General features: G+C 49.8%; 1 protein-coding gene across 5 annotated transcripts in view; it reads left to right on the forward strand.

Annotated features, from left to right (window-relative positions):
- GDAP1L1 (ganglioside induced differentiation associated protein 1 like 1) overlaps nucleotides 1–21,974 on the forward strand; it is a 67,677-nt gene that overhangs the window by 25,918 nt on the left and 19,785 nt on the right. Inside the window, exons 2-5 of one of the 5 annotated variants that reach the window (XM_063802538.1) lie at nucleotides 1,433–1,544; nucleotides 9,841–9,940; nucleotides 19,869–20,061; nucleotides 21,218–21,391. In XM_063802538.1, the coding sequence (XP_063658608.1) occupies nucleotides 19,956–20,061; nucleotides 21,218–21,391 (280 nt within the window). In that variant the 5' untranslated portion in view covers nucleotides 1,433–1,544; nucleotides 9,841–9,940; nucleotides 19,869–19,955. Of the gene's footprint in view, nucleotides 1–1,432; nucleotides 1,545–9,836; nucleotides 9,941–9,987; nucleotides 10,253–19,868; nucleotides 20,062–21,217; nucleotides 21,392–21,974 lie in introns of those variants that run through there. The other 4 variants (XM_016937949.3, XM_003953746.4, XM_001151420.7 and 1 more) reach the window with 4 other exon arrangements.

The following is a 21,974-nucleotide window of genomic DNA, read 5'->3' on the forward strand; positions in this document are numbered from 1 at the left end:
ATCTCTATGAAAAGTACAAAAGTTAGCTGGGCATGGTGGCACAAGACTGTTGTCCCAGCTACTCAGGAGGCTGAAGTAGGAGGATCACCTGAGCTTGTGGAGGTCGAGGCTGTAGTGAGCCATGATTGCATCACTGCACTCCAGCCTGGGCAACAGAGTGAGACCCTGTCTCAATCAATCAATTCATCCAACCATGTTATAGATATACTCTAATTTTTAAATCAAATCCCCTATTGTCTGGACACTTCAAAGTCCATTTTCTATGGACTTAGTGTTCATTAGCTCTTGACTTTAGGCTACTAACATTCATATCCAGATGAGTGTCAGTTTCCCGATGTATATTATGAGGATAATAACAATATCTATCTCAATTACGATAACATCTATAAAGTGCTTAGTACACTGTCTGACACCTTGAAACCCTCATGGCTGTTATTATGATTATTATAAATCTGTACAACCTTGTATACCTAGCCAATGGTTTCTATATGATAAATTCGTAAAAGGTAAGTATATTTGACAGATTTTTGTTAAATTTCACCAAATTTTCTTCCTGAGAGGCTAGGCAAATCCACAATCTGTTATCTGGAATGAATTTTTGAATTTGGCTTTTGTGGGATTTTAGAAAGGTAATGTAGTACTATACTATATATTATGTGAAATTCCCAGTGGGGGCTGGGGCAGCACCTCATAATCAAATACATTAATATTTCTTTAGAGAGAGATAAATAAAGATCATAGTCTCATATCGGTTCAGTGCAGATGTTGCCACTAAATGAGTTTGTCTTAAACTTGTAACTTGTAGTTGGGATAGAGAGAGAAAACCTTTGATTTTATAACTTTGGACTTTAAAATTGCAGTCAGGGAATTATTAACTTTCATAATTGGCAAGTTTAGTAGGCTGGAGCGGTAGGGTTACTTAAGATAGCAACTCAGTTATTTCATCCAGAGGCCATTTGCTTCCACCTCAGTACCCTGTCACTTGGTGTCCGCTTCATTCAAGTCTGGTTCCCCTCAAGAATGGCTGCCGGGAACAGTGGAGGCTACAGGCTTCCTGGCTGATGTCTAGCAGCCACATCCCATGGCCCGGCGCAGTGGCTCATGCGTGTAATCCCAGCACTTTGGGAGGCCAAGGTGGGCAGATCACCTGAGGTCAGGAGTTCAAAACCAGCCTGGCCAACATGGTGTAACACCGTCTCTACTAAAAATACAAAAGTTAGCCAGGTGTGGTGGTGCATGCCTGTAATCCCAGACACTTGGAGACTGAGGCAGGAGAAACACTTGAACCCAGGAGGCGGAGGTTGCAGTGAGTCAAGATCACACCTCTGCACTCTAACCTGGGCAACAGAGTGAGACTCTGTCTCAAAAAAAAAAAAAAAGAGCAGACACATCCCACAAGCACTGCACAAAAACCTGAGCTTTGCATTAACAGGACCACCAGCAAAATGCTCTGGGCTGACTGGCTCACGTATTAGAAACAATCACTGGAACAAGGGAGGATGGGATTAACCTGATTGGCTTTGACCACTGGGACAGGAGTCAAGGTAAGCCCCACCCCACTCCCTTGGCAGCAAAGCAGCAACATGATGGGGTGGGGTGAGGGGAGGTAGATGTATGTAGAATAGATGTTGGACAGATAACCACAGTGTCCACTGCAGATTTTAGTATGAATTGCTTGTTTCTAATTTTCATTACTACTTATTGATTTGTAGGAGCTCTTTATATATGATGAATATTATGCCTTGATATGGTTTGGCTGTGTCCCCACCCAACTCTCTTCTTGAATTGTAGCTCCCATAATCCCTACATGTTGTGGGAGGAACCTGGTGGGAGGTCATTGAATCATGGGGGCGGGTTTTCATGTGCTGTTCTCATGATAATGAATAAGGCTCATGAGATCTGATGGTTTTATAAAGGGCAGTTCCCCTGCACACACTCTCTTGCCTGCTGCCAAGAGAGTACATGTAAAACATGTCCTTGCTCCTCCTTCACCTTCCACCGTGATTGTGAGGCCTCCTCAGCCATTAAACCTCTTTTTCTTTGTAAATTATCCAGTCTCAGGTATTTCTTCATAGCAGTATGGAAATGGACTAATACATATTTTTATGTAAATTGTGAATATTTCTCCCAGTCTATTGCTTATCCTTTAACTTTATTTTATAATTTTCGTGGTACAAAATTTTTTAAGCTTTGTGTATCAAATCTGTCAGCCCTTCCCCTACTCTTTTAGTCCAAGCAGGATTTGAAGTGTTTTGGGGCAGAAGGGAAAATGATGGGGAGCAGCAGTGCCCTTCAAGACCTTGGAAATAATGTCACCTCTCGGAATTAAAATGACACCCAGTGAATGCAATTAGTGTTCTGGAAAAGAGAATTGAGAGACTGTGTAAAAGTGTGGAACGGAGACTTTAGGGTCACGGCAAACTTCCGTCAGGCTGAGCAGAGGTCATCACCAGGGGCAGGCCAGGGGGCATTCACTGATTGACTTGTTTATTTAATACTGGACACCTACTCTGTGTCAGGCTCTGGGCCGGGAGCTGAAGGCAGAGGTGAACATTACCAAGTCCTTACTCTTATGGAGCTTATATCCCTATCAGAGAGATAAATAATAACTGCATGGCAGGCCAGGTGTGGTGGCTCACATTTGTAATCCCAGCACTTTGTGAGGCTGAGGCAGGTGGGTCCCTTGAGGTCAGGAGTTTGCGACCAGCCTGACCAACATGGAGAAACCCCATCTCTACTAAAAATACAAAATTAGCCAGGGGAGGTGGCGCACACCTGTAATCCCAGCTATTTGGGAGGCTGAGGCAGGAGAATCGTTTGCTCCTGGGAGGTGGAGGTTGCAGTGAGCCAATATCAAGCCATTGCGCTCCAGCCTGGGTGACAAGAGTGAAGCTCCATCTCAAAACAAACAAACAAAAAAACAAACAAAAAAACCCTGCATGCAGACCCCCTGTTGGTAAGTGCTATGGAGAAAAACAAAGTCATATAAAGGAGTGCTGGGTCAGAGTAGCTACCTCTTTTACATGGGCAGTCAGGAAAGGTTTAGCTAATTCTAAGGTGGCATTCACATGAGCAGAGATATGAAGGTGGTGAGGGAGAGAGCTTGGGGAAAAAAAAAAGAAGAAGAGTATGGCAGGCAGTGGGAACAGCAAGTGAAGAGACCCTCAGCAAAGTTCAGGGCGGCACCCTCTGCCTCTAGGGAAGAGTCAGGAGGCCAATGGGCTGGGGCAGCAGGCAAGGGAGGGGGGAAAGAGATGGGGAGGTGTGATGGGGACCAGATGGGGCCAGATCAGGACCAGACGGGGCCAGATCGGGCAGCACCTTTAAGTCATTAGGACTTCAGCTTTCCTCTGTGTGAGATAAGACACCACTGGAGGATTGACTGTGAGTCACTAAACACCCCTGAGATCTTTGTATTAAACCCTGCCTGGAGAAAGACAGGAGACAGAGACAGTCAGTAAAAAAAACTTGGAAAGGCGGCCCCAGAGAGCCAGAAGTCAGCCATGTGTCCTAGCCATGTTCAGGGAGGAGAGACACTGGCTGGGAAATCCCAGAATGGGCCAACTGAACCATCCATCCCCACATCAAGGTGATAACAGTATCCACCTCATTGAGATAATGACAGTGTGGTGCTTAGCGAGGTATTGAGCACATGGAACATCCTCCTGGCTGTTTTATGTCATGATAACATATGATCATATGTGTAATCAGACATTTTTAGTATACAGTCTGCCAGTATAGCTCTGGGTGAGATGTTCCCCAGGCACCCCATCTCATTGTGCCCTGGGTTCACATTCAATGGCAACCACTTGGTGGCTGAGTCCATTACTTACGGAAGGAGGGGAGGAGTAGTCCGACCCTGTGAGGAATACATACTTCAGGCCTTTTCGGATTTCTGACACCCAAACTGGACAATAATTTCACCACTTAAAACTCTCTAGGGGGCCGGGCATGGTGGCTGACACCTGTAATCCCAGCACTTTGGGAGGCCGAGACAGGTGGATCACCTGAGGTCAGGAGTTCAAGACCAGCCTGGCCAACATGGTGAAACCCCATCTCTACTAAAAATACAAAATTAGCCAGGCATGGTGGAGCACGCCTGTAATCCCAGCTATTCGTAGGTTGAGGCAGGAGCATTGCTTGAACCCAGGAGGTGGAGGTTGCAGTGAATCGAGATGGCACAATTGCACTCCAGCCTGGGCGACAGAGCGAGACTCCATCTCAAAAACAAAACAAAACAAAAAACAAAAAACAAAACAAAACAAAACACTCTTCAGGGACTCCCCAGTGCCCTCGGCACAATGTGATGACTCCTGCCGGTGGCCTAAGTGGCCTGGCAGTACCATTCAGCCTCACGTCTCCACTTTGCCTCCAGCAGATGAGTGGGCATCAGCCCGTCAAGCACTCTACTCTTGTCCCACCTCTGGGCCTGTGTCTCTACCTGGAGCATGCATCCTTTCCACCTTCTTCTCCCCAGCTGGCTATGTCCCCCTCATCCCACAAGCCTCTGCTTCAAGTCCCTGAGCAGATGCTGATGATGACTGCCTGTATGCCCCACTCTTCCCACTCAATGCACATCAGCTGACCCCTAGCTGGCAACACCTATGTTTATTGCCCGAGGGCTTTCTGTGCCACTGGGACCCACTCTGCCAACTGCAGGGCAGGCCTGAAGTGCCAGGGAATTTAAACTTCTCTCAAGAAGCAGCCCTCAAACAAAGATTGACAGGACCTGGTGTATAAATACCCCAGCTCTCTCCCTCCTTGGGCAGGGTAATGCTGAGGAACTTCATGCAGCTCTCAGAATTTCCCTTTGGAATTAAGCCCTGGTCACCCACAGTAGTAACTTGATTGGCAATACACCTTCTTTGGCTGTCTTTCCTGTCTTCCCCACTTGCCTCCCAGGATGTCCTTTTTCTCCAAAGTTAATTATGTGCCCTTGAATACTTGTCTCAGGGTCTGCTTGGCAGGAACCCATACTGAAAGCCATTGCCTCTGAAAAGCCTTCCCTGGCATCACCAGTGCTTAGACGGGGGATCCAGATGTCCCCTTCTGGCTCTACCACACCCCTTTCCCATCCCAGTCACAGCACGTATCACACAGTCCTATCATTGTCCAGGTCCCTATGGAAACACAGATGATTCACTAGGAAAGAAGTTAAGTTGGCTTTTATTTGTTTGTTTGTTTTGAGACAGGGTCTTACTCCAGTTGCCCAAGCTGGAGTGCAGTAGCGCGATCTCAGCTCACTGCAATCCTCCCATCTCAGCCTCCTGAGTAGCTGGGACTACAGGTGCATGACACAACACCCGGCTAATATTTTGTATTTTTACTAGAGATGGGGTTTTGCCATGTTTCCCAGGCTGGTCTTGAACTCCTGGACTCGAAGAATCCACCCACCTCGGCCTCCAGAAGTGCTGGGATTACAGGTGTGAGCCACCACACCCAGCCTGGTTTTTAAACAGTTAAAGGAATGGTGAACTTCACTCATAATTAATGAAATTCACATAAAGAATGCCAGCTGACAAATGCAAACAAAAGGACAAAATTAGAAAATCACCATTTTCTAACGATAGTAACTGATTCAGTCAAGGACCATCAATGAATGAGGAACTGGACACCCACAAGGTGCTGGTCAGAAGAGGAGAAATGAATATTTACCTAGAGAGGAGTGGTCACCGCCTGAACCCCATGATCAAGCTTGGCATTATTAGTAGTAGGACAGTTAGATATCAAGTAAGGTGAAATGGAGCACATAGCACCACTCGTGAAATATAATTACTTTCTCATCCCCAGAATGTTCCACCTAAATCTAATCCATCCATTGGATCTAAATACTAGTTTTGGGGAAATGTAGGAGAGAGTACAGGAAGTTAAAGGACACCACAGTGAAGCAACGTGACAGATCCCAGAGAGGAACATTGTCCAAAGCAACTGGCCCAGTCTCTTCATGAGTCAATGCCATTGGGGGTCAAAAAAAAAAAAAAGAGTGAGGACCATATTAGATTAAAATAGACTTAAGACTGCAGGAACAAAATCCATTACATGGTCCTTGATTGGATCCTGGTTGAAACTACCTGTAAAGACATTTCTGGCAAAACTGGAGAAATTTGAATATAAATATATTTTTTGAGACAGGGTCTCACTCTGTTGCCCAGGCTGGAGTGCAGTGGTATGATCTCAGCTCACTACAACGTCCATCTCCCAGGCTCAAACGATTCCCCCCGCCTCAACCTCCTGAGTAGCTGGGACTACAGGCACATGCTACCATGCCTGGCTAATTTTTGTATTTTTTGTAGAGATAGGGCTTCACCATGTCACCCAGGGTGGCCTCAAACTCTTGGACTCAAGTGATACACCTGCCTCGGCCTCCCAATGTGCTGGGATTACAGGCATGAGCCACCATGCCTGGCCTTCATATTGCTAATTTCTTAATATGAAAATTGTATTTTATGTAAGAAAATGACCTATGTTAGATACAAATTATGTTGATACTTTATAAATATCTACTACTGATGTATTTAGTTGGAGACATATCATGATGCCTATAATTTATTTCAAAATACTTCACTCCCCAATTAAACACATATGGCAAAATTTTCACAATGCTTATATCTAGGTGATAGATATATGGATGTTCATTGAGTTATTTCATATGTTTGAAATTGTTTTGTAATAAGAAGAAAAAAATAAAAGCTAACTAAAGACATACCATTTTCTACCCATAGATTCACAAAGAAAAAGTTTTAAAATAGGCTGCGTTGGCAAGGGTGTAGGGAAATGGGCACTTTGGTACAACCTCTTTGAAGTGGTGTTTGGCAAAGCCATGCCCTTCAATCCAGCAATTCCGCTTCTAGGAATTTAGCATACAGAGTATATAGAAATATGGGCAAATATATATAAATAAGGATATTCACTGCAGCTTTATCTTTATTATAAAAGATTAGAAACAACATATATGTCCATCAATAGAAGTTGTTAAGTAAATTTTTTGTGGTCTATTCATGTAGTACAGAGTCCTACAAAGTATAGGGTAGACCTGTTGTGCTGATAGGAAACTCTTTCCAAGATGTCTTGCTAAGTGAACAAGCCGAAGAGCAGGCCAGTGTCTGTCTGTCTGTCTTATTGCTGTATCTCTGGTGCCTGGCACACAGTGGGTCCACAATTAATATTAGTTGAGGGAACGAACACACATCTGAGCATGACTGCTGTGAGTCAGGCTCCCTAAATGCCACCAGTTTCAAGACACTGATAGGGGCCAGACTTTCCACCGCCATCAAATTTCCATCCAACAGGATGGGCACTCCTGGTCCAACTGCTGGCATGCAAACCTGGGTGCCAGCTATTCTGGGTTTTCTTGAACCTGGAAATCCAGATGTTTGTGTGAAATTGCTCATTTTAAAATTTGTCAATAAAATAACACTGGGTCAGGCATAACAGAACATATCTGCAGGGTGGGTCCAAGCCAACACATTGTCAGTTTGCAACTTCTGCATTAGCGCATTTAATTTTTGCCACACTCCCAGAGGCAGTATGTTCAGTAACATAGCACTTGCTGCTATAACAGATACAAACCTCAGTGGCTTCAAACAATAGAAGTTTATTTTTCACTCATATAAAGTCCAGCTGGCAGCAGGTGTGGGGAGGAACAAGGGGTTTTATCAACCTTCCCTTGGGGCTTTCAAGTTCCTCCAGGCATTGATATTCAATAGGCAGATGGGAAGAGAGAGTGAAGAATCATGGGGATTTTACGGGCAGCAGCATTCCTCACTTCTGCCCACATTCATTGGCCACAAGTCAGTCATGTGGTCACCTCACCTCAATGCAAAGTGGAGCAGTCCCTGGTGAGTGGCAGCCACTTTCCAGCAACTACTGTGTCCTATGGACTGAGAACACAGATCTCTGGGTGACAGTGATCCATCTCTGCCTCATGCAGTTATCATCATCTCTATTTCACAGATGATGAGCCGAATCTCAGGGAGGGTAAGTACCTGTGAGAAGTCACACAGCCAGGAGCCCTATCTTACTGCCTCCAATCCAGGGATCTTTCCTCTAGCTCAGTGTTTCCCAGCTGTGTTAGACCATTCTCACATTGTGATAAAGAAATACCCGAGACTGGGTAATTTATAAAGAAAAGAGGTTTAACTGGGTAATTTATAAAGAAAAGAGGTTTAATTGGCTCGTGGTTCTGCAGGCTGTACAGGAAGCATGGCACTGGCACCTGCTTGGCTTCTGGTGAGGCCTCAGAAAGCTTCCAATCACGGTGGAAGGCAAAGGGGGAGCTAGCATATCACATGGTGAGAAAGGAAGCAAGACAGAGTAGGGGAAGATGTGCCACATACTTATTTATTTATTTATTTATTTTTGCTTTCTTAATCTGTTCCTGACCACATACTTTTAAACAACCAGATCTCACAAGAACTCACTGACTATTGCAAGGACGGCACCAAGCCAAGAGGGTTCCACCCCCATGATCCAATCACCTCCTACCAGGCCCCACCTCCAGCACTGGGGACTACATTTCAACATGAAATTTGGTGGAGACACAGATGCAAACAGTATCACCAACCTTGCATCTCATGAGAATCACCTATGGCACTTGTTAAACCTACAAGATTGTGACCCTGGGAGCATACAGGATTGAATTTTCCTTCAAGACATACCATGCCCTTTTTTGCAAAATTGAACAGTGAACAACATCAAAAATTTCACAAGAGTGACAAAAAAAGTATGCTGAACCAGGGAGGCTAATGTAGCAACTGAGACTTGATAGAAAATGTAGCTACAGGCTTTGTGGCAGCCAAGGCAAAAAGGGAAACCCAGGGACCACAGAGCATCTGTTATCTGGTAGAAGGAGGTTCACCGGTTCCTTATGAGCCAGGCTTACAGCCTGGGGGATGAGGTACCCAGGAGTCCTTAGCAGCATGATGGATGGGGGAGGGCGGTCGGGGGTGAGAGGGAGGACTGAGCTTATCTTCCTAGTACATCTATTTGCATCTGTTGTCCCAGGGTCTGCTTCTGTATTTCCTCAATGGTAAATAAATTAAAACACAGTATTTATAGTAACGGAAGTATAGGTGTATTAATGAACTTTGCTGAAGTTCTTATGAATGTTTAGGGCAGACTTTGTGACAGCAAAGGCATTATGGGCTTTCTTTGGGCTCATCTGGTTGTGCCTTGGTAGAAGATGCAACCTTGAACAAATGACTTGACATTTCTGAGCCTCGCCTTCCTCATCCGTGAAAAATGATTATTGTGCTGATGAAATGAGATGATGCATGTAAGGGGCTCAGGTTGATAAATGGTTGCTGTGCCATTGTTTATATTCTTACCATATTATCATGACCTTATGGCTAGGAGCACAGACTCTGGAGCCAGACTGCCTGTGTTCACATCAGCTCCACCACCTACCAGCTCGATGACCTTGGGCAAGGTCACTTAGCCTCTCTGTGCCTCAGTTTCCTTCTCTGTAAAATGAAGCTAATAGGACTATTGTGAGAGCTAAATGGGCTGATAGTTGTAAAGCTCTTAGAACAGTGCCTGGGCATACAGTAAGTGCTATGTAAGTGTCTGTTAAATAAATCATAGTCTGTTCCCTCTGCCCTTCGAGGCCCTTCAGGGGAAAAGTTAGAAGATAACAGCTTCAAAGCGAGACAAGTAATTTCCAGACACTAATTTCTAAAGGAATAGATCTCTAGAATCCCAGTTAAGAAGTATTTGCCCCTTAGAAGACTGAGAGGCAGGAAAGCGTTGATGAGGGTGGAATCTTTGGCAGGTGCCTGGCCCAATACACTGAGCTGTTTGGGGGGCACGACCCACTTCCTCGGGCTCCTTCCACCCTTGCAGGGAGCCTGACACTGAGGGCTGGCGGCTTTTCTGGAGCGGGCCAGGGGGAGGAGGAGAAAGGAGCTCCCGGGATCCCCTCGCCCCCTCCCCCAACTGCCCGGTGAGTAATGACATTCACGGAGCAGGGAGGGAGGGAGGAGAGGGGCAGGCTCGGCGAGGCCATGTGATGCTGGGCGAGAGAGAGCCGCCGCGCCGGAGCCTCCTTCTTTCCTGCCTCTGATTCCGGGCTGTCATGGCGACCCCCAACAATCTGACCCCCACCAACTGCAGCTGGTGGCCCATCTCCGCGCTGGAGAGCGATGCGGCCAAGCCAGCGGAGGCCCCCGACGCTCCCGAGGCGGCCAGCCCCGCCCATTGGCCCAGGGAGAGCCTGGTTCTGTACCACTGGACCCAGTCCTTCAGCTCGCAGAAGGTAGAGCCGGGCCGGGAGCCGCCTGCGCCGGTGGCCAGGAAGCTTGGGGAGGGGAGCCCCAGGGCTTGAGGGATCTGAGGGCGGCGAAAGACTGGAGGGGGGAACCTGGGGTTTGGGGGTCCCGGAGGTCGGGGGACGCAAGGGTTCCTTCCAGGGCTGCTCACCTGGGAAGCGACAGGCCCTGTCTGGGCCCCAGGAACACAGTTCTCAATTTTAGGAGCATCCATTCTGCCTCTTTCCCTCCCAGAAACAGCCGGTCTGTTGGGGTGCGGGGCGGGTGGGGGGGCTGAGAAAAGAGACAAAGGCGAAGGGAAGGGAATGGGCACTGCTGGGAAGGCGGCTTGGTGGGGTGGGAGGTGCTGCTGCTGCGGGGAGGGAGAAGAAGCGCTTCTTGGGGTCCAGCCTCTGTAGCCCCCTCTCAGTCGCTCCCTGCACGCTGCCGTCCCGGACACTGCAGGCCCCCAGGTCACAGCTCCTCTGCCCCTCTGTCTGCGGGCCGCCCTCTGGCTAGGGCTTGGAGGGTCTGTCCCCAGTCGTCGCCCACCCCCCAGTCCGTGTCTTGAGCTGAGAAGGAAGGAGTTAAACCATCCCCTCACACCAGCTCGGCTCAGCCCATCAGGTCTGTTTTGCTCTTAAAGGCACAGAGTGGCCCCAGCCCCTAAAATGCTTCTAGGACCTAGGGGACCTGAGGGGCAGTTGGAAATCCAACTGGATTCTCAGGGTTCCCGCTTCCTGGGGGTAAGGCTGTGAACTGCACCCCTCAGACAGGGGCGCCTCTAGGGGCGCAATCTCCCACCCTGGGCGGTTGTCCCGTCTCTGGGCCACGGATTCAGCACCATGGCCAGGGCCCAGAGGCAGGTCCTGCAGGGGCCTAAGCGGCACCACTGCCTGACCTTCTGACTCCTCTTCTTCCTGGAAGATCCTTTTGTTCCATTCGTTCATTTTCCAGATGGAAAAACAGAATCCATGAAGAGAAAGGGCCTTGGAACTCAAAGACTTAGATTTGAGTCTTGGTCCAGGCTCATTTCATCATCTGGAAAGCGGGATAGTGATACAACAATAGCCACTTCCAATCCCAACCCCTTCTCAGGGTTGCTGATGTGGTTGTTGAAGAAGGGGTATAACTTAGGAACTTAGTGTTATAGACTGGGACTACTCAAACTTGAGCGTGCATTAGAATCCCTGGATGATCCTGGTTAAAACCCAGACTGCTGGATTCTACCCCAAGGATCCTGATTCAGTGGGTCTGGAATGGGGTCCAAGATGCTGCCTTTCCAACAAGCGACCAGGTGATGCTGATGAAGCTGGTCCACCAATCATATTGCCCACTGACTCACTGTGGAGCTGTGGACAGGTCCCTTTGCCTGTCCAAAGCCTCAGCTTTATAATCTGTAAAATGGGGTGAATGCAGTAACTTCCTCGGAGGGCTATTATGAGAGTGAAATGTGATATGATGCACAAAAAGTACTGATGATGGCAGTGCCTGGCGAGAGGTCAAGACTCTGTTGATAATGAGTGTTATGATTTTTTTTTTTGAGACAGAGTCTTGCTCTGTTGCCCAGGCTGGAGGGCAGTGGCATGATTTTGGCTCACTGCAACTTCCGCCTCCTGGGTTCAAGTGATTCTCCTGTCTCAGCCTCCTGAGTAGCTGGGACTACAGGCATATGCCACCACACCCGGCTAATTTTTTTATATTTTTGGTAGAGACAGGGTTTCACCATGTTTGCCAGGCTTGTCTCAAACTCCTGATCTCAAGTGATCCACTCACTTTGGCCTCCCAAAGTGCTAGTGTTACAGGTGTGAGCCACCAGGAGCGCCGTTATGATGTTATTAAGGCACTAGGTAAAGGAGGGGCCAGAGTTAATCAAGGTCATACTGGAGTCATCCACAAATTCTGCACATGCTTGCACGTGCCAGGTCTCAATCAAGGAGCCTGGGGATGGGGGCTTTGGAGATGAATCAGACTGCCCTTCAGAGTCTAGAACCTCCTCCCCCCTAGAACCTCAGGAAGTGGGCCCCAGCGGCTGGGACCAGACAGGGGGCAGGGAGGTGGCATCTCCCACAACCATATCATGAGGGAGCCTCCTGTTCTTTGCCTCATGAAATATTTCCTATGTAGCGTGAGCTCAGGGCTGAGGTGGCCCCTGAGTCAGGATGAGACCATCTGCTGCAGCCCCACTTTTGACCAAGTCTCTGGCCAAGCTAACCTGGGCATCCTTCTGTCTCCCATACCAGGGCCTTCCCCCTACCCAGGGGCCCATGGTAGATTCTAGAAGCAGTGTAGCTTGGCAGAAAGGGCATGGGCTCTGCAGTCATATAGTCCTGGGTTCTATTCTCGTCTTGGCTACTTACTGGCTGAGTGACCTTGGACAAGTCACTTTACCTCTCTGTGCCTCAATGTCCCTATCTGGAAAAGGGGATTTTACATCCTACCCTGCAGAATTCCTTTAGAAGACATAGGCATATGCTAACTTCCTGGCATGTAGTAGGAGCTTAGCAGATGAGTTTTCTTCCTTCTCTCCAATCCTGAAGAGCCTTAATTATATAAAGAGGGCAGTCCCCCATTGTCAAGCATCTAAATAGCCTGTCTTTAATGGCACATGAAATACGAATGGAAAAAAATAGTCCACCTCTAGGAGTGATGGTGGCTCCATTGGGCATTTGGAGATCATTCCAGACCCAGAGGGCAACAGGACAGTGTGTGGGTCCAGGGCCCAGGCTCTATGACCAGACTGCCTGGGCTTCCATCTCAGCTCTACCACTGACCAGCTGGGTAATCCCGTGCAAGCTGCTTAACCTCTCATGCCCTAGTTATATCCACACCTGTAAATTGAGAATATTAATGGTGCCTCCCCAACAGGGTCGTTGTAAGGATTCAGCAAATGTATCCATGTCAATCACCTAGAATAGCACGTGGCACATAGAAAGTGCTCAGTTAAGTGCTGGGTGCTGTTATAAAGGCATGGATTTTGGAATCAGCCAGACATGCAGTCAAACCCCAACTCTGCCATTCCCAGCTATGTGACTTTGTACAAGTGTCTTCTTTGCCTGTCTAAGTCAGCTTTCTCATATATTTGGGGGAGAGGGTTGAGGAGATTGAGTGATATCATGCATGTTCACACACTTAGCACAATGCCTTAAACAATTGCCTGTTAAGACTGAGCTTTCAAGCACTATCATAGGTCATTGTTTGGGGCCACAGGGTTTGAAGGAGGCTCTAAATGCCTAAGGTCAATGTTAGGATGCTTCTGAGGCTGTTCCTGCCCCCAGCCTCCTCCTCCTTTGTGGGGAAGAATGAGGCCAGGAGGGGCAAAAAAGCATAGAGTCAGGAGACCAAGGTTCTAGTGCTGCCAGTCCCACTAACTGGCTGTGTGACCTGACCCTCTCTGGTCCTCAGTTTTCTCAGCAAGGAAATGAACCAGATGTTTGATACAACGTGCCTCTCTCCTCCTTCACCAGGCAGGAAGAACTGCCCTACCTCTCGGTGCCCCTTGACTTTGGGGCATCCATCTGTCCTCACAACTGCCCCTTTTCAAAAACCAAGACTGCTACTTCCTAGCTGTGTGACTGGGCAAGTTACTTACAATCTCTGTGCCTGCTTCCTTTTCTTAAAAGTGAGGGTACTGGGAGGTACTAGTACCAATTTCATTGGAATTCATAGGGATTAAGATCTAATGCATGTAAAGCTCTACAATAGTGCCTGGCACAGAGGAGGTGATAATAAGAGTTGGCTGTTGTTACTGCTGTTATTTCCACCAGAGTGAGTCTCTGAGGGTCGTCTCTGGCTCCCTGCAGCAAGCCTGGTTCATGGTTCCCTTACTGCCTCCTCTCAGGGTCTGCCCTGTCTTGGATGTACCTCTGGAGGGCCCCTGGCCCAGCCTTCAGATCCCAGGGGCAAGAGACCCAAGTCTGGGGCCTGCCAGAGGCCAGTTCAGACACCCAGGCATGGCAGGAGAGAAGCAAGGGGGTGAAGGATGAGTTCTCTTTCCCACCCTGCCCTTGCCTTTCAAACCCTTAGGGCTGACCCTCCAACTTGTCCATGCTGCACTTGACCGTGTACCGCCTCCCTTCACCTAAGAGGAGCCCCAGAGAGGAGAGCTGATGGGGGCAGCAACGAGATGCATCTCCCTGCTTCTCTGCTCAGAAGCCTGCAGTGGCTCCCCAGGTCCCTCAGGAAAACTCCAGAGTCCTCTCAATGGCCTCAGGCCCTCCTGCAGGGTCCTAACCTTGCTTGAGTCAAGACCTAAGTTGGGGGAAGCGTATGGGCCCTTCTCAGAATAATGTTTTTAATTGAATAAAATAAAATGTATAGGATTTTTAGATTAGAACGAAAACCAATCGTATTGAAGTACGGCGTTATATAATAATATTTATGTTTCTTTATTAACCCCTTATATAACACGGTCTGGTGGCCGGTCTCATAACAACTGTCATTTTGGAGTCGTGATGAGTGCGCATGATATTTTGAGACAACTGCAACAACTGTGAAGTGATGAAAATATCTGATTCCTAGTGGTGACAATATTGCAGGCACTGCTAAACGCTACCCTACTTTATCGCCTACATTCATAATTGAAGAAAATGCTAACTGTCAGTTTGAGATTACTGAAAATAAACATGTAATTTTCCCATCCTAGTTCAAGGAGCCCCTGAATTAATTCATGGACCCCTTGGCCTGGGAGTGTGGATTAAAAGATCCTGTGCACAACCCGGCCAGGCGTGGTGGCTCACACCTGTAATCCCAGCACTGTGGGAGGCCAAGGTGGGTGGATCACCTGAGGTCAGGAGTTTGAGACCAGTCTGGCCAACAGGTGAAACCCTGTCTCTCCTAAAAATACAGGCTGGGCGTGGTGGCTCGTGCCTGTAATCCCAGCACTGGGAGGCCAAGGCAGGCGGATCACCTGAAGTTAGGAGGTTGAGACCAGCCTGACCAACATGGTGAAATCCTGTCTCTACTAAAAATACAAAAATTAGCTGGGCGTGGTGGTGTGCACCTGTGATCCCAGCTACTCGGGAGGCTGAGACAAGAGAATCGCTTGAACCTGGGAGGCGGAGGTTGCAGTCAGCCGAGATTGCACCACTGCACTCCAGCTTGGGTAACAAGAGCGAAACTCCAGCTCAAAACAAACAAACAAACAAACAAAAAACAAAAGTTAGCTAGGCATGGTGGTGCATGCCTGTAGTCCCAGCTACTTGGGAGGCTGAGGCAGGAAAATCGATTGAATCCAGGAGATGGAGGTTGCAGTGAGCTGAGATTGCACCACTGAACTCCAGCCTGGACAACTGAGTGAGACCCTGTCTCAAAAAAAAAAAAAAAATCCTATGCACAACCCTTTCTGCTCCTACCCTCCTCGTCTATTCCTGACTGCTCTGCTCCAGACACACTGGCTTCCTTGCTGTCTTTTGAGTATGTCCAACATGCTTAGAGCCTTAGCACTGGCTGTTCCCTCTGACTGAAGCTCTCTTCCCCAGGTCCCTGTGTGGACCACTTCCTCACTTCTTTCAAGCCTTTGCTCAAGGGCCACCTTCTCGAGAGGCCTGCCCTAATAGACCACCTTAATTAAAATTGCTACCTTTATCCCTGACACCATGGTACCCCAATTCCCCTTCCCTGCTCTATTTTCTCTTTTTTTGGACGCATTCACCGTCTTTTGACAGACCAAATTGCTTACCATCTGCCTGCCCCCACGGACATGTCAGTTCCCTGAGGGCAGGGATCATTGTTTTGTTCACTGCTAAGTTTCCAACAAGACCTGGCACATAGTAGGCACTCAATAAACAAGTGGTGAAAAGTGATGGATTTGCAAGCTGTAAGGTGTTATGTTAAAAAGCCATTTGACTCTGTAAATCTAAAACTGCTCTAAAAATAAGGCCTACTAATTTTTTTAAAAAAAGAATTTGAAATAAACTGAGGTCAGAGATGCTAAGTGTTTTATACAAAGTCACACCGCAACTAAATGACTAGGCACAGACACCAACCCAGCCCATCACATAAACAAGGGCCTGGGTGAGGAGAGGCAGTGCCTGACCCATGACAATGCGGCACCGTGGGTGATTTTCAGGCACCAACAGGGAAGTTCGTTTACCTAGAGATGGTTGATGTCTGATCACACTAAGTGGTGACCACCTAGGTCTGGTCCAGCCTTCAGGGAGCAGAGATGGCAGATGGCCTTGGTAGCTGAATGCCCTTCCCTTAGGCTTGGCTTCCTCTCTGGGTCCCCCTCCTCCACAGGGTGACACATGGCTCTGGCCTGTAGCTCAGCTAAAGGTGAAAGTCTCCTTGGCCGCCTGCCAGGGTGACCCCCAAAGCAGCTCCAAGCAGGATTATCATGCCTCTAAAGATATAGTCCCCTCCCCAAATAGCAGCCCTGATACTTTCATGGGAGACCCAGGGTAGAGCATGGGAGCGGCCCCTGGAGGCAGGTGCCCTGCCAAGATGGAAGGCCAACTGTCTGGCCCTACCAAGGGCAAAGGCCTGGTTTGGACTCTGTTTCCACCCATTCAGAGGTCCCAGCTTGGCCTAGAGGTTGGAGGGCCAGGTAAAGACAAGAGAAGGGGGCTTTCTGCTCCAGCCAAACTCCAGTCTCCACTACTCTGGGCTTCTCCAGGGCACAGGCCGCCATGAGCTCAAATATACACATGCATACCTGCTCCCACGCATGCACACTCACACTGACACTGGAACACACACGGCACACACTCACATGTGCACACATGTGCACTCTCACATCCACACTCACACAGTCCTTGAATACTCACACTTACTCATACACTCTTCCATGCACACCCACACTCACACACACGCAGACACGCAAACACATTTGCTCACTCATACACACGCACTCACACACTCAGACCCAAACAGATGCTGCCCCCAGGCTGCTCACTCTCTGCAACAGTTTTTCCCCCTGTCTCAGACAGAACGAGAAGCTCCCTCCCACTGCCGAGGAGGGAAGCAGAGCCAGCCCTGTCTCCTGCCTCCTGCAAGGTTGTGAATGTAGTAGTGTCAGCTTGCAGCAGGGATGCGGGGCACTCTGTGAACACTGAATCCAGCCCCCTTGTTTTGCTGATGAGAAAAAGGAGGCTCAGAAAGGGGCAGTGATAGCTCTAAGGTCACACAGCATTGCTATGGCAGATCCAAGATGAGGACTTGAGTCCCTGCCTCCTAGCCCAGGGTCTCTACCTGCACCATGCGCCCCACCTATAGGACCTGCTCTTGGCTAATGGAGCAAATAAGTCTGTGAATGAATGTTGGGTGTTTCAGGGCAAGTTACCCTTCCCTTCCCATGATCCACCAAACAGGAGGAGGTGTTTATGTTCACTGTGAGGGTGGGGCATGAAGTACTCTAGGACACACCAGGGTGTGTGCGTGGTGTGTGTGTGTAATAAGTGATGCTAGAACTCATGTATTAACCTTCTGTGCTGGGGCTGTCTCCACAACAGCCCATTTCAACCTCACACTTGCATTCCTCACTTCACAGAAGCTAGAAATCAGAGAGAGCAAGTGACTTGTTCAAGGTCACACAGCAAATAAGCAGTAGAGCTAGGCTTCTAAGTCAAAGTCTGTCTGCCTCCAAAACCTGCCCTCATACCAGCAGCTAAGACACATTACCCCTACTGTGTTCCAGGCACCATTCCACAGGGACTAAGGAATTTCATCCTCACAGCGGGCCTCCGAGGCAATTACTATAGGACTCCCACTGGATAAGAGGGGAAACTGAGGCACAAAGAAGTAAAGCTGCCCAGGCATGGTGGCTCACGCCTATAATCTCAGCACTTTGGGAGGTCAAGACAGGTGGATCGCTTGAGGTCAGGAGTTCAAGACCAGCCTAGCCAATATGGTGAAACCCCATCTCTACTAAAAATACAAAAATTAGCCAAGCGTGGTGGCATGCTCCTGTAATCCCAGCTACTCGGGAGGCTGAGGTAGGAGAATCGCTTGAACGCAGGAGGCGGAGGTTGCAGTGAGCCGAGATCGCACCACTGCACTCCAGCCTGAGCAACAGAGCGAGACTCTGTCTCAAAAAAAAAAAAAAGTAAAGCTACTTGTAAAGCCAAGTCATCCAGCAAATCAGTGTAAAGCTGGGATTTGAAACAACACCGTTCAGGTTCTGCCCATGACACTGCATTGCCTCTTCTGGATGCTTAACTTGTCCCAGGAGCCACCATCTCAGCTGTGGGTGGAGACATTGATGCTCAAGGGGAATGGGCCTTTCCTCTTTTGGGGATACCCTCCCTCTCCCCTGGACCAGAGTGGAAGGTGGGGAGGGAAGCATAAGAATGGGGCCACTTGCCATCTTGCCAGGGGATCTTGGACAAGCCCATCCTTCCTTCTGAGTCTCAGTCCACAGGCAGGGGGCAATAGGACTAGGTGATCTCTAACCATCTTCTAGCTTAGAAATATTGGGCTGGGTCAGGAGCATGCCCCAGCCTCAAGGCTCTCTGGCAGCTTCTACCAGCTCAAATGTGTGTCTGGGAGCCCCTAGAAACATAAAGAAAGACTCAGGAAGGTGCAGGCCCAGAACTCCCTGGAAGGAGCCCTCAGGGCAGAGAGCACTGGTTTGGGAGTCAAGAACCTTGCTTCCAGTTTTAAGTCTGCTGCTGAATTGCTGTGTGACTTTGGGTAGATTACTTGCCATCTCTGGGCTTTAGTTTTCTCATCAAGAAAAATAGGGAGATACTGTTCTACCCTCCTCTAGGGGCTGTTGTGAGTTTCCAACCAGGCAACCAGATGAGGTGTTTGGGGGAAATAAAGGGCTCGACTAATGTTGGCAAGTTACTTTTCCCCTCACTTAGTACCCCAAATAATTTGAGAAATTTAGCTGTTGATTATGATAATAATAAGAGTTTCTGACCAGGCACGGTGGCTAACATCTGTAATCCCAGCAGTTTGGGAGGCCGAGGTGGCCAGAGCACCTGAGGTCAGGAGTTGAAGACCAGCCTGACCAACATGGCAAAACCCTGTCTCTACTAAAAATACAAAAATTAGCTGGGTGTAGTGGTGACAGCCTGTAGTCGGGAGGCTGAGGCAGGAGAATCGCTTGAGTCCAGGAGGCAGAGGTTGCAGAGAGCTGAGATTGCACCACTGCACTCCAGCCTGGGCGATAGAGCGAGACTCTGTCTTAAAAAAAAGGAAAAAAAAAAAGTTTCTGTGAATTTCCTGGCCAGATCTACTCCTAGGGGCCAGGCTGAGTGCTCAACTGTGATAACGACGATCACAAATTGAGTGCCAATAATTTGTCCCAGACACTGGGTTGGTACTGTTAATACTATCATTTTTAAAATAAGAAAACTGAGGCCCAGAAAGTTTAAGGACTGCCCACACTCACACAGCCAGGAATCCTATCCCAGATGTGTCCAGCTGTCAAATCCAGCCCCTTAGCCACCAGGCAGCACTGCCCTTTGTCCCCCAAGCAGAACTGCGCTCCTCCCTCCACCAGGCACATGCCCCTGGGAGATATCCCCCCAAACCCAGGTGCCCAAGAATGGGCTGAAAGCAATCGTGTCCCCTCCTGTGTGTGACCTCTGACCTCCCTCCCCGCACACCCCCGCCCCACCTGGGCAGAGTGTCCCCTGTGTCCGCCCGCCTTCCCCGCTCTGACCCTGGCGCCTGCAGGTGCGGCTGGTGATCGCCGAGAAGGGCCTGGTGTGCGAGGAGCGGGACGTGAGCCTGCCACAGAGCGAGCACAAGGAGCCGTGGTTCATGCGGCTCAACCTGGGCGAGGAGGTGCCCGTCATCATCCACCGCGACAACATCATCAGTGACTATGACCAGATCATTGACTATGTGGAGCGCACCTTCACAGGAGGTACGGCTGCCTCCCCACCCAGGGGCCCACTCCATACCACAGATCCTCAGGGGCCCCCACAGGCTCAGACGGGGTCCCAGAACTTTGGGAAGTCTGGGAAATTCACTGGAGCCATGGGCAAGGCCCAGTCTCCCCAAAAAGGAGCCACAGAGCCACAGGCAGGGTTCAGATGCCCCCAGAGCCCCAGAGCCACAGGCATAGCTACTGATCCATACAGAGACCTCCCCTCCCCTGGTACTGTAAGGGCATGACCCAGACACCCCCCCACCAGGAGCAGTGGGGCTATAGCCCTTTCCCCCGAGCTCTGGAGTCACAGGCATGGCCCCTTCAGCATGAGTGGCCCCAGACCACCCTCTAGGTCCCCACAGACAGGGTCCAGATCTCCCAGGGGTTACAGGGCAAGGACAGGGCCCAGCTCCCTCTGGAACATAGATTCCCTAGGACCCCATAGGAACCTGAAGACATGTTCCCAGACGCCCCAGAACCCTGAGACAGGGGAGGACCCAGACACCCCAGAACCCTGAGACAGGGGACGGCCCAGACACCCCAGAACCCCGAGACAGGGGAGGGCCCAGACACCCCAGAACCCTGAGACAGGGGAGGGCCCAGATACCCCAGAACCCCATGGACAGGGGAGAGCCCAAACACCCCAAAACCCCACAGGCAGAGGAGGGTCCAGGTACCCCAGAACCTCGCAGAGACCCCGTCCTCTCCCCTCTTAGGCCCTCCTCAGGCTCAGGAACTTACTGCCCATTGCATAGGTTCAGACACCCACTGGGAGGGCATCAGGGCCCAGACATGTACTGTTTTAAAAGAATGTGAGTTGGTTGCCAACATTTAAAAGTCAAGGGGACCCAAGCATTGAGCACCCAGGTTGCAGCTTCTCTTGAATCCCGCAACACTGGGCCTAGGACCCCGCCTGGCAGCAAGTCTGGAGCTGAGAGGAGCTAACCCTCGGGGACAGCTTGGCAGAGCCCAGTGAGGAGAGATGGCCGGGCCACCACTAGAATCCCCTGTCCGCCAGCAGCCAAGCCCGAGCATGGGGGTGCCCAGGGCCTCTGGGCAGAGACATCTTGGGGCTCAGGGATGCCGGGGGCAGGTGGCCGGGGCAGGTGCCCCTCTGGCTTCCCTGCCCAGCCCCTGGTGGTGCCCACAGAGCACGTGGTGGCCCTGATGCCCGAGGTGGGCAGCCTGCAGCACGCACGGGTGCTGCAGTACCGGGAGCTGCTGGACGCGCTGCCCATGGATGCCTACACGCATGGCTGCATCCTGCATCCCGAGCTCACCACCGACTCCATGATCCCCAAGTACGCCACGGCCGAGATCCGCAGTGAGTGCCAGGGCGGCGAGACAGCCCCTCTGCTTTCCCCCTTTGCGCCGCTCCTTTCTTCCAAAGGATGTCCTCCCTCTCCTGGGCCTCTCTCTGTCCTCCCCTTCCTCCTCCTTCTCTCCCTCTTGCATTCTCCATTTGTCCCCGCCTCTCTCTGAGTGCTCGGGGTGGGTTTCTCACTCTGCTGGTCTCTCTCTCTCTCTCTTGCTCTTTCTCTCTGTTCCTCTTGCTTGCCATCCCCTTCACCTCCGACTTCCCGGCCTTCCATCTCATTCACCCAGTTTCTAACAGAATATGTCTCTCTCCCTCTCTGCCAGTCTCGCTCCCATCCCCCTCCCCTGCCCCCTACTCTTGTCCTGCCCCCCCCATACAGAGACTATGGGGCTGTCTGTCCCCACAAGGTTTGTTCTCCCCGCACGAGTTTCAGCCTTAGACAGTCAGGGCTGTGCTTTGTGGCCAAGGGCTCTGAGTGACCTCAGGGTTAGGATTACCAAGGAAGACTACCCAGATGTGGCAAAGCCCCCAGTGAGGTCTCAGATTGAAGGTTACCCATGAGCATGTCCTGTCCTAATGGCCAGCCTGG

Source organism: Pan troglodytes, chromosome 21 (assembly GCF_028858775.2).
Source record: "Pan troglodytes isolate AG18354 chromosome 21, NHGRI_mPanTro3-v2.0_pri, whole genome shotgun sequence".
In the NCBI taxonomy this organism is placed as follows: domain Eukaryota; kingdom Metazoa; phylum Chordata; class Mammalia; order Primates; family Hominidae; genus Pan; species Pan troglodytes.